The 15,960-nt window shown below is 37.9% G+C and overlaps 1 protein-coding gene across 1 annotated transcript in view; it reads right to left on the minus strand.

The window, feature by feature from the left end:
* The window catches only part of LOC122028757, a 48,022-nt gene that overhangs the window by 374 nt on the left and 31,688 nt on the right, over positions 1-15,960 (minus strand). The window contains exons 9-11 of the mRNA XM_042587626.1: positions 5,027-5,136; positions 2,006-2,112; positions 461-571 (exon numbers count right to left, since the gene is read on the minus strand). Coding sequence (XP_042443560.1) covers positions 461-571; positions 2,006-2,112; positions 5,027-5,136 — 328 coding nt within the window. The remainder of the gene's footprint in view (positions 1-460; positions 572-2,005; positions 2,113-5,026; positions 5,137-15,960) is intronic.

The raw sequence follows: 15,960 nt of genomic DNA on the forward strand, positions 1-15,960 counted from the left end.
TTGAGATGCACAAGTTCCTATTGCCGTATTAATAAAAAGTTAAATGTTCTTAAAAAATATCCCAAATTATCATGTAAATTAAAACTATAACCATTTTCTTGGGTCGAAATATATTTTGTCAATAATCTTAGTTTCTTAACTAAAAGTATTATTTATGATTGACGGATAACAAAAGCATTGAAAAACTAAATCACTAATGATTTTAAAAATCATTATCCTGGAAATTAAACTAATACTTCGGTGGAAAAAAAAACTTACAAAACTTTCAAACAGTTATGTGCTTATTAGTCATCCTACATGACAGAGAGTTACAAGACGTGGAAACATCTTTTTATCTGAAAGTGTGACAGTGAGAATGATTGTAAATAAATAGATGGAAATTCTCTAGAACATTATATAATCTAGTGTTAGGAGCAAATTTACATGATGATAACTAAGTAAAGAGGGAAGAGATTTATACCTTGAAAACTCCATCAACCATGCGGCCACCAACTAGAAATGTGCACCCTAAACTTTTGCAGTCAAGAAGAACCTCCAACATTCTATTATAGTCTCCACTATAATATTTGGGCTAGAAAAAAAAAGACACATGCTTACTATGTGCTCAAATTAGCCTTGTTGTAAAAGGAAACCATCCTGGACGTCAGCACCATTTAAGAATGCTTTTTAAAAAAAAATACTCTTTAAGCGGTCCAGATGTTAGAAGGTTAATTTGAAATTGGAACTTCTGTTTTGCCTAACTGTAGAAAAAGTTAAGGATGACATTCTCCTAGTTATCACTTAGTGTACTTTGCCATGTTCTACATTGAAGTATATCAAAACAACAAGCCATTGCTAATGACCTCAAGTGAAGAAAGCACCTTGGGCATATTAATGCTGAAAGTCTTGGAACCTTGCATACTACTACTACAGTTGTAGCTTCCTGAACAATTTCATTTTCACTAAGATACGTGTAATGAAACAATGCTTGGGTCAGGGTCAAAATTTCTTATAGTCTGATAGTTGATTGCATTCAATCTGTTGTAAGATGTATGACCTTATTGCTGTGAATATTGATACACATTTAACATGACATATGAAACAGCATAACATTGAATGATCTAATTGCTAATGAGGTTCTTGGACTTTTGGGTGGACCAAATAGTAAATTAAGCTCTTATGTAATAGCAGACCTAGGAAATTTAGGCCTAAAATTAAGGTTGCATTGTAGCCATTCATGATAATATTGTTCTTAATGATCTTGCATGTGTTTGCCTAGTTGTTATTGTGTAGTTGCATATTATTGTTGCACTCATTGCACTCATGTTGCTTACCTATATAGTTTTGCTTTTTGATTCTCATTTAATTGCATATACAGGGCCATAACAAAAAGGTGTTCATGATTTGATGCTTGAGGTCTGACCATAGCTAGGAGACTGCACTTATATACGTCGCAGCTCTTCAGAATTTTGGGTTCTTTAGCTCTTTTGTCCTTTTGATTATGCAGGTGGAGTCATATATACTTTGTCACTCATGCTTTTCTATGTACACTGTCAATAATGTAAGCATTCATGTCATAGTTACTTATGCAGTTTGGGGTTTTCACTTTGAATTTTCTATGTAGTATGTTTTGCTTTTGAAAACGATATTTGTGGAACTACTGTGTATCTTAAGTTTATTTCTTTCAACACAGTTAATGCCCACTGAACAGGAATTACAGATCATGTGATCGTTGTGAGAGTCATGTCAAGCCAAAAAAAGCAGTTACACCTGTATAATGGCTCTTGATATACATAGTTGAGCATGGTCAGGGAAACTAACTTAGGGTACAACAACACTAGGAACAATCTACAATAGCTCTTGATATAAGTTGCACAAGGAGCACTGTTTACACCTGTATGAAGTCCAGCCTAACTGTTGTTTGATATTCTGCTACTTATATTATATTTGGTCATCAAGTATTATTACAAGAATAAGCCAAAAAAAAACCTTCATAAATATACTTTGTTCAACTATAAACTCTTACATTAATAAGCCTCGCTGCAGTGTCAGCCCCAATTACAAAGGTGCTCCCAGGAAACAGTTGTGCTTTCTTGTAGAAGTATGGTTGGTTTGAAATAATCACATTCTTGCCTGGGTAAGGGTAACAAGAGAAATAAATATTAGTTGATTACAACAAGAAAGATGCAGGATTGCCAGTATCTAAAGAAAGAATGTGAATTATATTAAGCCAATAGACTTTGGGATATTCCACGGTTTAAAATCTTGTTCTGAACTAGAGTTTTAGCGGCCAGCCGGAATGAGACAGTTACATGGTAGTGGTGGTGAATTAGACTATTAAAAGTGGCGGAATGGAGTTGAAGAAGAGGGGAAAAGAAGAGGCAGCTGCATAGAAGTTATTATACAGCTTCTTACTCAATTAATGGGAGATGTTTAAGACTTCGGCCCTTTCAAAATTGTTCACAAGTCTAAGAAAACACGCAGCCTGTGCTATTCTCAAGAAGTTGTTCACATTATGACAAAAACCCTCAAGAAGTTGTTTTGTGAATTGTCACGATTCTACGGAGATGTACCAAGTCATTGAAGAGCTCAAATAAGCTCCTTCACTAGTGGAAGATGTTAACAAGTTGCACAGTGCTACTTCGAGTTGTCATAATGTAGAAGTTGTTTCAAGTTCTTTCATTTGCCAAAAAATTATATAAGTTATACTCCTATAATTTTTTTTCCCTTTCACGTCTTTTTTCCTTTTAAAAGAAAGAACATGACAATTAAATAACAAATTGAATTAGAATATTAGAGAAATAAATTGCAAAAAATACTAAATATCACTTGAATTCATTTTGACATGTGTGAAAGCATAGAGTATCATCATAGTATCATTTACATCAGCACAATCAACACAAATGACACAATCGAGATCACTCGTGTTAGATCCACTAGGTATTCAATGTTGATCCCAGCATAGCATTGTATTTCAAATGCAACAAGATTTTTCAAGTCAGTTTAGCATCAAGTTTTGATAATGTAGTAGAATCATAGATTTCAACTGTATTATGTGATACAAGCATGAGATTACTTGTGCTCATAAATTGAGTGCCCCAATCAATACCAGGCAACAGGATTCACAAGAACGGTTGCAGCAGCCATCACGGACTCTACCATTCCAATTTCAATATCATTTCATGGAACAATCACGATGCGAATTTATAAAAAAATAAAACATAGAGAATTAATAAAATATTTTAATAAATGTATAAATTATATTAGTAATAAAAAATAAAATACATGAAGCCATAAAAAATTAATACATCAGTATATAATTATCATACAATAATAACGTAATGAGAAAAATATAATAAAAATTATACCTTATCAGAGCTAATACCACAAAGAGTGACGGGGAGGAACTAAATCTTCATTATATTCTCTATGAGTATCAAATTGATTAAATTGATCTCCAATATATAGGTGTTGATATAAATTAGCATTAAATTGTCCATATAGATATTCACTTGATTGAGTTGATGAAAGATGTTCCAAATTCGATAATTGACTTTATAAATAATGTTTCATCATGACGATTGTAATAAGTAACATATCTTTTATCCTCTTTCTCTTTGTTTAAAATATAGCCAATAATCTAAAAAATTAAAAATATTATATAATCTTGTTTTTATGGTTTTTATTTTCTTGCAAAATTTTGTCACAGTATTATTTTTATTTTAAATACAACATAATGATAAGATTTGATAAAACTATCAACAAAAATAATTGATCAGCAATTATAATAAATAAAAATTAATATTTCAAAAATAATGGTAAATATTTATTTTATTTTAATCAATAAAAATTTAAAAATATCATTTAAAATTTATTTTGATGAAATATTTTTATAAAATTTTTGACCATTTGAATTTTTATTTTTTTTAATTTTATGATAAGTTTAATAAGATTATTGATAAAAAATTAGTAGATAATTATTATAATAAATACAAATTAATTTATAAATCAATTTTTAACTAATAATTATATTATGAAACTTTAATTTTATTTATATTTTATTTCCTATTTTAATTTTCATTAAAAAAAATCTTAATTTTATTTATACTAATTTTCTTCTTTTTCTTATTTTTATTTTCGTTGTTTTTCCTCCTAATTAATTCTATTTGTCCTTATACGCATAACCTTTCTTTCCACGTGCAATCAATCTTCCTCATCTCATGTTGACCCTTCCTCTTCCTCTATACGGAGCCAAAACCCCAAATATCACGGAAAATCCTTGCTTTTCCTTATTCGATGTTGGAAAATCTTAAATCTCTATTCATCCTCCATTCCGAATCAATAAGGAGTAGCGACGAGAGACGTTGGTCGAGAGACGCCGAGAAACCAAAGCCTTTCTGTCCCGTTCCATTTTACCGTTACAATGCCTAAGAACGTCATCCCATAGCAACCAACATTATTTTATTGAAAATTTGACACGGTGTGAGGCATTCCTGTGTCAGAATGCTCGTTCCGGCCATTCCATGTCTGTTCAGACCAACTATACTAGGCAACATGAGTTGCACAACAAAAATTAGCAATGGTGGATCCATATCAAGTTTTGTAATTTACCAAAATATTGCATTTTGACCTAGCATTTGACACAACACAAGATTCCAACCATGGGAGATTCTATGTACCCCTTTCAAATTTCAAAAACTCCACCTTTGTTCCTATTCTAAAAAAAATTATAACATTTTTTAAATCTGTGCATGAGACAAAAGACACGTAATTGAAACTGGAATCATAACAATCAACATAATGCTATGATTTTATAAAGCAAAAAATTAGATATCACTTTTTTAGTGTATATTGGAGTCAAAACCAATAGGTGAAAATGTGAAATAATTCAAGATCTTGTCAACAACTACAAAAACCCTTACCAATTAACATAGTAGGCACCTTACAAAATGTATATATCATTGATTGTAGATAAGCAATGTTAGAAAAAATGTTTCACAAGAAAACTATAGTAGTACAAAAATAACTCAAGAAAACAAGTACAAACCTTCTCTTCTAAATTGTTCTACCCGCCTTTTAATTTCAACAACAGAGAGTGGTGGTTTGTCAGCATTGACTGCTGATATCTCAAAGCATGGAAATTCATTTCCACAAATACTGCATTAGAAATCAACAGAGAATAGATTAATCATGAAAAAGTAATGCTGAATGGTTTGAATTTCTAAGGTGTTAAATAACCTGAAATAACTTGATGTTTACTTCTTTTTCAGGCAATGAGAAATAAAATATAAATCTCTAAATTTTTAATTTTAGTTTCGGTGTACTACTACTAAGTGATGTGAGACCAATCAAGATCTCAATTAGGCAATGTAAAATTTTGACAAATACATACATTAATTGAGGAAGATAGACTAAAAAAGACTTGGGTTAGTAATAATAAAATAGTATAAAATTCATTTAAATATAGATAATGATATAGTAGGGGATCGAACATAATAGTGTAGGAGGATTCATATAGCCAATCCTCACTTAGTGGAATAAAAACTTTATTGTCATTGGTAAAATATTCTTCACAATATTAGGAAAGGTCAATACAAGAGTGGTATAAGAACTCTAGAACGCATGACCTAGAATACCTTAATCTAGTAGTTTAAGCTAGCACCATAAATAAAACTTTGCTCTGATACCGGGGGTGGGGCAGCCGGATGAGAAATTAAAATTGCTAGGGATCAGTTAGCAGCTTGAAATAGAAAAGATAAAGAACTTACTTCACGGACTTTCGCTACTTCAAACTATTACAATTTCTCCCCCGAGTAGAGCTCAAGTGTTGCTTGATGCCTCTGCAAAGGGGTGACTCCCTTCTTATATAGAGGGAGGGAAGAGACACCGGGTGCCCTGTGGGCCTCATCGTCATGTTCTCTTGATGTATCTTGATAAGAAGGAATCTTATCACGAGGCTTCTGCCAGTATATGATAAGATATAAAGTGATGGCTTTACAACTCATAGTCGATTACCTTTGACTTTTAGTACAATAATGCACAACCTTTTGAATCATCGCTCAATTATTGGCCTACTTTATAGCACAGTCCACCCACTCATAGCTCAGTATTTGGATGTTCATGGGTCAATCAATTCGGCAAAATTCTCTACAGTGAAACAATTATCCATCTTCCTTTGAAAAATAGCCGGGGCATTTTTTAAACCGAATGGCATCACTAGCCATTCATATAAGCCGTCTGGAACCCAGAACGCTGTCCATTCTACGGAGTCCGGATGCATGGCGACCTGGTGAAAGCCACTCTTTAGGTCAAACTTTGAATAAATGTTACTTTTACTGACCTTTTGTAGAATAGTATTGATCCTCGGTAGGCTATACTGATCTTTATTGGTTATATCATTCATGCGCTTGTAATTAAAAACCATACGTTCCTTCCCTTCTACTTCTCTTCCGATTTTGGGGTCGATGGTTGTGCCTAAATTGACAATAATAGCCGTGGTTCGGTGCCTGCTGGTGCTGGGCCTTATCACTCTTAATGCCAATAAGGCCTGATGAAGGCTTCTCTTTGTAGTAGAGTGAGATACTTTATGGTCGATCTTCAATAGTAAAGTCTAGATTTTTAATGTCCAGCTGACATAAAATTTTGTTCTTCAACCAGTGTAGAAGAGGATTCTCCGCAATATACCCTTGGTTCTTTAACTCCTAGAGCAGGGGCTCAAACTCCTTTTTCAGCCTTTGTGTTGATTGCCCTGTTAAATAATATACCATTTCCTTGATCTGGATATATTCTTCTTCTTCCAGGTCTAATTCTTCAATTGCTGTAGTTGTAGTTACGGAGGGTAAAGTATTGATAACAGTAAGGTTTTTGTAGAAAGTTACCACATTGCCTTCTATCCGTATTCCTCCATGTATGGCTCTATAAGTTGCAGCCAATAATCATTTGAATTTTATCCCCTAACATCATTGGGAAGCTGTAGGTGTATGAGATTCGGAAAATATTTTCTCCGATGAACATGCACCCTTGTTTCAGTTTCATCCGGGCCGTCTGTTGCGAATTGATCCCACTAAAGTGGACTAAGAAAGTATTGGCTTCAAGTGCTTCCTTTGGGACTTAGTTATGGTCTACGCAACATGTAGTCGCACCAGTATCCAGGATTGCTTTTAGCGAGAACTTCCTTACTCTAGGGATTTCCATTTATACTTGAAGGTTATATAGCATATTCTTCACTAGTCTCGGCCCTTGTAGTTCTTATGCTGCTGTAATGCGCTTAGTTGTTTCTTTATATAACATGTTGGCGGCTTCAGTATTAGCTTCTTCACTTTCAATAATTATTCCTTTTCCTTTTTCCATGGTTGAGAAATCTTTTGTTAAATCCCTTTCGAGTAGTAGTTCTTCATATTGAGCTTTGTAGTATGCTGCTACTTTTCCTAATCTCTCAATTTCCTCGTTGCACCATGAGATGTAATATTGTTGTTCCTGCAATAATCTATTAGGGAAAAACGGAGCAGGGGCAGATGGTGCTACTGGTACTTCCTTTTGGAAATAATATGGGTCGCAGAAATTACATGCCGTTATGAGGCACTTAGGGCAATGAATCCTAGTCCTTTTTATTGTAGTGCGCCTGCAACATGTACATTGTTCCGGTTGAGGGGGGTAGGTGTCCTCGTTGAGATGTCAGTCATGTAGGCAGTTGAATTGCTCATCAGTGACTTTGATTTGAGGGTGATACCCCCCATCCACCTGTCCTAGCATAAAAATATTTTCATTAATAGAGAGGGTTTGAATAGACCTGTATAGATCTTCAGTGCCCTTTTCTCCTTCAGATATACTGAAGATAGCGTCACTTTGTGCTTCGCCCTCTTAGACTAATAAAATATCACAATCATCTGGGATATCGAGTTGCTCGAATATTCCAACTCTCTTGATACTTCTTTTGTCGTTAGGGCACTCTCTAGCGAAGTGGCCTTCTTGTCCGCAAAGACAGCACTTACAGTTTTTATTTTTGACTAAGTGCTTTCTCTTCTCGATTCTTGTGTGGGAAACATATGGCTTTCCTTCATAAGTTTTACTTCGCCGAACACCATATTTCTTCTGCCTTGAACATGGATTTTTGTAGTAGCCTGGTAGGGGGATTTGGCTACAGAAAGACAGATCCTTTAATGATCTCTTGAAAGCCGCATCCTTGCATTCATTTTCCAGAAATTTGTAGGCGAAGAGGATTCTTGGGATTACGCCTACGGTTAGTCCAGCATATTTTTCTTCAAAGGCGGCTTTGATTCTGCTGCCTATATCTCCGGGCATTTTGAACCAGAATTTTTCAGAGAGTACTAGTCCTATGAATAACCTTCTAGTCTTAGAGGCAAGCCTCATGTAGTCGTTCATGTATTGTAAAATATTTTTGATATTTTCACATGATAATTTTTCAAGGTCCCTGTATGCCTCATCCTGGATAACTATTGATCCTTGAGTTGGGTCCTCCGATGAGAATACTCGCCTCATTTGTGATAAAACATTTTGAGTACCCCTCCTGCCCTCAGCCGTGTTTACTAAGGCTTTATACTCTGTGGGGTATGTCATTCTCCATTGGATCCATATTAACTTCTCAATTTCTCCGAGAAGATTTTCCATATATTCAACTTTATCTCTTGGATCCGTGAATCCTTGGGTTGCGACGTGATTTAGGGTAATAGATTCTCATCTGGAGAATACGTCATGAAATAGGCTCAATTGTTCTGGTATGATAAATAAAGCTCCTCCTTGTTGCTGGGGTGAGGGGAGCGCCCACATTTCATTATTAAGTCCTCGAAATTTTGCCCTTGGGTTGTCAAACATGGGTTGTACCGGTTGAGAGGGCCCTGACCCATCTCTTATGGCTGGAGGATAGCCAGGTAGCTCCATAGCTGCATCTTATGGTGGGTTATACGGAGAAATTACTGTGCTAGTGGAATATACTTGCTGCGGGCTTAGGCTTTGGTTCCCAGTGGTGTCTTGGACCAGTGTTCTGAGATTTGGGTAGTCCATTTCAAAACCGGTGGCAAGTAACTGGTTTCCCCCACCACCTTCTGATGCAAAGGGATTGACCCAATCGGAGTCGTCTGCATAAGTGCCCCATATAGGTGCATCAGGCTCAGAGTGAGGTGTTGGCTGAGTATGGGCTGTCAAATACTGGATGTGCTTAAGGTAGTCATCCTTAGGCTCTGAAGTATCTAGGGACAGATTCGTGGGCCAGTGTACAAAGGCCCATGGGCTTGTAGTTCCTACATGGTTGCCATCTAGATCATCCAGAGGAGGTTCCTCCTCACAAAGCACTGCAACAACCTCTCTTGACAGTAACTAATAAAAAATTGCGGGTGTTTTGCTTGTCGAGCCGAAACCACCTGTTCCTCTCTGAGTTTCTGATAGTCGTGGGACTGGAAAGACATCTGGGCAAATTTTTTTTCGAAAATAATTTGTGCCACACAATCTAAGATAAATTCATTCATCAGAATGATTAAATAGGAGAATTTTGATCTCACCACGGTAGTCAGAATCAATAACTCCCACTCCTACATCAAGACCTTATTTGAGAGCAGCACTAGATTGTGTGGCGATTCGTCCATATGTTCCCCAGGGAATTTCCAGGCTAAGCCCTGTTGAGGCTAGGGCTCGCCCTCTGGGCTCTATGACATAGAATGTGTCAATCGCCAGATCAAAACTAGCTGCACCGGAAGATTTTCTGGTTATCATGGTGGCAGTCTTAGAAAGCTAGTATACCAAAATAAATGGATAGTCTTCTTCTGGTGGTGCAGATGTCCCGTCCTACAGATTATTTTCTTCTTCTGCATATACAAACACTCCCGGTTGTTGTTCAATTAACACGGCTAGGGTATGGAAAGACTTAATTTCTTCTTCATCGTTTTGTATTTCCTCATCTTTATCATTATAATGAGGCAAGCGACTTGTAGATGTTGCACCATAGTTAGTGAAACTAATAGATACTCGTCCATCCAAAAGGTTTCTGGTATTTACCTCGGATGGTTGCATAGGTAATGTGACCTCTGTTGGTTTGACGAACTAGTTCAGTCCTTGTAATGCTGCAATTGAGTAGCGCCTTCCAGAGAGGGCTCTTACCCCATGACTGGTAAGAAAATCAACAATTCCCTGGACGTCGTAAGCTAAGCCTATATTAGGAGTGTTGGAAAGCCTCCCGACCATGCTTCTTGTGATAAGGAGGTTGGCTTCACCATTCCTCCACTGTGCATATCCTCTTGTCAGAAATGAAACCTATATATTACGGTAGAAATCTCCAATAGTAAGCATAATATCTAGAATAATATAAACAAGTTGGCTTCCTTTGGTAAGGTCAACTTCCGTGGTGGCGAGGATTGCTTGGTCACCGTGCCAACGGTTATCCCAAAATACAATTAGAGCCATAACCCCTTCCTCTTGCTGGTGGAGTGTTTGGATGCGAACTTGGAGAATACTGAGGTGTAGGTATTGCATCCTGTTTCTTTGAAGCTGATTAAAGCTTTCTTCTTGGATGAAGCTTCGGTCTACTTGGTGCCCTTCTGTTACCAACAAGGGTTCTTCAGATCTATGGACATAAATCCTATGGTGTGCATTATCCCTTCTAGAATGATATAGAACTTTGGCCGGGACAATAGATGCTCTTTCTTGCATTGAGAGCCTGAGCTAAGGTTAGGGTTCTATCTGCTGTTCCAGTGTTTGTACTGGTGATGATGCCTGAGGAATCCTTCGTCCCAGGCGTCAAGCAGCTCGTTGAGCGGTGTGTAGCCTTCTTTGGTTTCTTCGATATTCTCTAATCTGGTCTTCAAACAATGGGGTTGTGGAAGTAGAAGGCTGCTCAATTGCTGTTCTGATATTTGCCATTAGGTCTTCAGCTTCTCTTGTTCTTCCTTAAGGATTTCGTATGGATTTTTGAAGACCCTCAGGGTGCCTTTGCCTTCTTTTGGCCCTAAAGACAAATTCTGTAGTTTAGAAATTAGCTCCTCAGGAATAGTGGTTGGAGAAATACCTCCTTTTGTTTGCTCAAGAAGGGTCTTTAAGTCCGCCTGGATATCCTTCAAGTTTTCAGCTATCTGAATTAATATGTGTATTGTTTTGCTTGAGGATAGTTGTATTTCCTGATGTCGGACCCTGATAATCACTTGGCTTCGCAAAGCCAACGGCTGGTGATTCTATGGAATATATTGCATGAACTGCTTCTCGATATGACTGTGTATTTCTGGTGATGGCGTAGTTGCTCATGAAACAGTCCACCCTTCGAGATGGCGGAGCAGAGTCTCTACTCGTTCAAGCTTCTTGTTTAGCCCTTCAACTAGTGTGAGGGGTTCCTTTTCCATGAGTTCGGGTTGTCTTGAGATTGCTGCAACTAGACTACAAACTTCTTGCCTTGTTAGAGATTTGTTTTCGGTATAGAGTATGGTCAAGTTTCTTACTGCTGTTTTTAGGCTTCTAACCTCTTTTTCTAGGCTTTCACACCTTTCAAGGATTTGTTTAAAGTTTTTGAGGTGTACTCGTGATGCCAGACAAGTTCTATCGTGGATTACTGCAAGGTTATGGGCTATTTGGGTATTGGAAATTTCAAATGATGATGTAAGGTTAAGGTATTCTAGGTTAGGCGTTCTAGAGTTCTTATACCACTCTTGTATTGACCTTTCCCAAACTTCCGACATACAATTAGGACTAGGGCAGTTCCTCTCCAGGTAAGCTCACACAAGTGTTCCCTTGGATTCACATGGCCTCCTGCCTTTTATCAAGTTAAGGACTTGTTCTTTTGCTTCTCGCTGGTTTGCATAATACCAACAACTTCTTCTAATTGGAAGGTAAGGTAAGGACTAGCTTAACATGAAGGTAAAATTACACTAAATTGCTCTTCCGAGAATACCTTAGCCTAGTAGTTTAAGCTAGCACTATAAATAAAACCTTGCTCTGATATCAAGGGGGATGAGAGGGGTGAGAAATTAAAATTGCTAGGGATCAGTTAGCAGCTTGAAATAGAAAAGATAAGGAACTTACTTCACAAACTTTCGCTACTTCAAACTATTACAATTTCTCCCTGAGTAGAGCTCAAGTGTTGCTTGAACTGCCTTTGAAGAAAAATATGCTGGACTAATTGTAGGCGTAATCCCAAGAATCCTCTTCGTCTACAAATTTCTAGAAAATGAATGCAAGGATGTGGCCTTCAAGAGATCATTAAAGAATCTGTCTTTCTGTAGCCAAATCCCGCTACCAAGCTACTACAAAAATCCAAGTTCAAGGCAGAAGAAATATAGTGTTCGGCGAAGTAAAACTTATAAAGGAAAGCCACATGAATCCCACGCAAGAATCGAGAAGAGAAAGCATTTAGTCAAGAATAAAAAGTGTAAGTGCTATCTTTGCGGATAAGAAGGGCATTTCGCTAGAGAGTGCCCTAATGACAAAAGAAGTATAAAGAGAGTTGCAATACTTGAGCAACTCGATATCCCATATGCTTGTGATATTTTATCAGTCCAAGAGGACGAAGCATAAAGTGATGTCATCTTCAGTATATCTGAAGGAGAAAAGGGCACTGAAGATCTATACAGGTCTATTCAAACCCTCTCTATTAATGAAAATATTTTTATGCTAGGACAGGTGGATGGAGGGTATCACCCTCAAATCAAAGTCACTGATAAGCAATTCAATTGCCTACATGACTGGCATCTCAACGAGGACACCTACCCCCCTCAACCGGAACAATATACATATTGCAGGTGCACTATAATAAAAAGGGCTAGGATTCATTACCCTAAGTGCCTCATGACGGCATGTAATCTCTGCAACCCATATTATTTCCAAAAAGAGGTACCAATAACACCATCTGCCCCTGCTCCGTTTTTCCCTAATAAATTATTGCAGGAACAACAATATTACATCTCATGGTGCAACGGGAAAATTGAGAGATTAAGAAAAGAAGTGGCATACTACAAAGCTCAATATGAAGAACTGCTACTCGAAAGGGATTTAACAAAAAATTTCTCAACCATGGAAAAAGGAAAAGGAATAATTATTGAAAGCGAAGAAGCTGAGGATACTGAAGCCGCCAACATGCTATATGAAGAAACAACTAAGCGCATTACAGCAACACAAGAACTACAAGGGCCGAGACTAGTGAAGAATATGTTGTATAACCTTCAAGTAGAAATGGAAATCCCTGGAGTAAGGAAGTTCTCACTAAAAGCAATCCATACTGGTGCGACTACATGTTGCGTAGACCAGAACTCAGCCCCAAAGGAAGCACTTAAAGCCAATACTTTCTTAGTCCACTTTAGTGGGATCAATTCGCAACAGACGGCCCGGATGAAACTGAAACAAGGGCGCATGTTCATCGAAGAAAATATTTTCCGAATCCCATACACCTACAACTTCCCAATTGTGTTAGGGGATAAAATTCAAATGATTATTGGCTGCAACTTATACGAGCCATACATGGAGGAATATGGATAGAAGGTAATGTGGTAACTTTCTACAAAAACCTTACTGTTATCAATACTTTACCCTCCGTAACTACAACTACAACAATTGAAGAATTAGACCTGGAAGAAGAAGAAGAATATATCCAGATCAAGGAAATGGTATATTACTCAGCAAGGCAATCAACACAAAGGCTAAAAAAGGAGTTTGAGCCCCTGCTCCAAGAGTTAAAGAACCAAGGGTATATTGGGGAGAATCCTCTTCTACACTGGTCGAAGAACAAAATTTTATGCCAGCTAGACATTAAAAATCCAGACTTTACTATTGAAGATCGACCATTAAAGTATCTCACTCCACTACAAAGCCTTCACCAAACATATACAGGCCTTATTGGCATTGGGAGTGATAAGGCCCGGCACCAGGCACTGAACCACGACTATTATTGTCAATTCAGGCACAACCATCGACCCCAAAACCGGAAGAGAAGTAAAAGGGAAGGAATGTATGGTTTTTAATTACAAGCACCTAAATGATATAACCAATAAATATCAGTATAGCCTACCGGGGATCAATATCATTCTACAAAGGGTCAGTAAAAGTAACATTTATTTAAAGTTTGACCTAAAGAGTGGCTTTCACCAGGTCGCCATGCATCCAGACTCCGTAGAATAGACAACGTTCTGGGTTCCGGACGGCCTATATGAATGGCTAGTTATGTCATTCGGTTTAAAGAATGCCCTGGCTATTTTTCAGATAAAGATGGATAACTGTTTCCGTGGGACAGAAAAATTTATTGCCGTATACATAGATGGCATCCTGGTCTTCTCTCAAACCGAAGAGGAGCATATCCAACACTTGAAGACTATGCTAAAGATATGTCAGCAAAACGGACTGATCCTGAGCCCAACCAAAATGAAACTAGTAGTCCCTGAAATTGAATTTTTGGGAGCAATTCTAGGGAACAGAAAAATTAAACTACAACCCCATATTATTTCCGAAATCTCGGACTTCAAGGAGGAGGATCTGAAGACAAAACAACTTCGCTCTTGGCTTGGCCTTCTTAACTACAGCAGGGCATATATCCCTAATCTGGGAAAATTATTAAGTCCTCTATATGCTAAAACCATCCCCACTGGGGATAAGCGAATGAATTCACAAGACTGGTATTTGGTAAGGCAGATAAAGAAGGCAGTTCAACAGTTGCCAGACCTCGAAATCCCTCCGGAAAAATGCTTTATTATCCTTGAAGTTGACGGATGTATAGAAGGATGGGGCGGGGTTTGCAAATGGAAGAAAAGCAAGTATGACCCCAAGTCCACTGAGAAGATCTGTGCTTATGCCAGTGGCAATTTTTCCCCAATCAAGTCAACCATAGACGCCGAAATACATGCGGTCATGAACTCCCTAACAACTCTACAGATTTATTATTTGGACAACGATGAGTTGATTGTTAGAACTAACTGCCAAGCTATAATTAGCTTCTTCGGCAAATCAGCCAACAACAAGCTTCGCGAGTTAGATGGCTCGCCTTCACCGATTACATAACCGGCATCAGGATACCTATTCACTTTGAGCATATTGAGGGCAAGGACAATTTATTAGCTGATACTTTATCTCGTTTAATTAATTGTCTTATTTCAGAATAGCCGGGAGAAGAAGCTCTCAACAAGTTAGAACTAGTAACCCCAGCCCTCTAGGAAGTCAAGGAAAAGCCCAACACGAAAATTCAAGCCCAATTGGCCAGGCCCTCCTGACCCTATCAACCTAGCTAGACAATACCAGCAACTATTACAGTCCCTCCAACAACATTCAATCTCCCTTGCTGATTATACAAGGATCGGCCTGCAACTCCACGAGTTAAAGCAGCACAGCTTAGGCTGCTACATGGCCTAAAGAAAGCCGAGTGTCAGCGAAGGAGCACCTCCGACAACTGGTGGGCGGACTGGTACCCTGCTACTAAACAAATAGATGAACAACTAGAAACAGCTGCAAATCTATTACACGACACCTTCAGACAGATAGACTCCTTTCAACTTTAGAGAACTTTGCGGAAGTGGTGGACCCGTGAAGAACCAAATGACTCGGCCACTACCCCCTGTCTATACTATAAAGTAGGCCAATAATGTCATGCGCCTATGGCCTGTGTACCTGCATTAACCTCCCTCCATATCCGTGGGACTGGCACTAGGGGGGCCGCTAAGATAGCGGATCTACCTTTTTTTTTTTATAAAGTAGGCCAATAATTGAGGGATGACTCAAAAGGTTGTGCATTATTGTACTAAAAGTCAAAAGTGATCGGCTATGAGTTGTAAAGCCATCACTTTATATCTTATCATATACTGGTAGAAGCCTCGTCATAAGATTCCTTCTTATCAAGAGACGACAAGAGAACGTGACGATGGGGCCCATAGTGCACCTAGCGTCTCTTCCCTCCCTCTATATAAGAAGGAACTCACCCCTTTGCAGAGACATCAAGCAACACTTGAGCTCTACTCAGGGGAGAAATTGTAATAGTTTGAAGTAGCAAAAGTCTGTGAAGTAAGTTCC

This window comes from Zingiber officinale, chromosome 10B, assembly GCF_018446385.1.
Source record: "Zingiber officinale cultivar Zhangliang chromosome 10B, Zo_v1.1, whole genome shotgun sequence".
Lineage (NCBI taxonomy): Eukaryota > Viridiplantae > Streptophyta > Magnoliopsida > Zingiberales > Zingiberaceae > Zingiber > Zingiber officinale.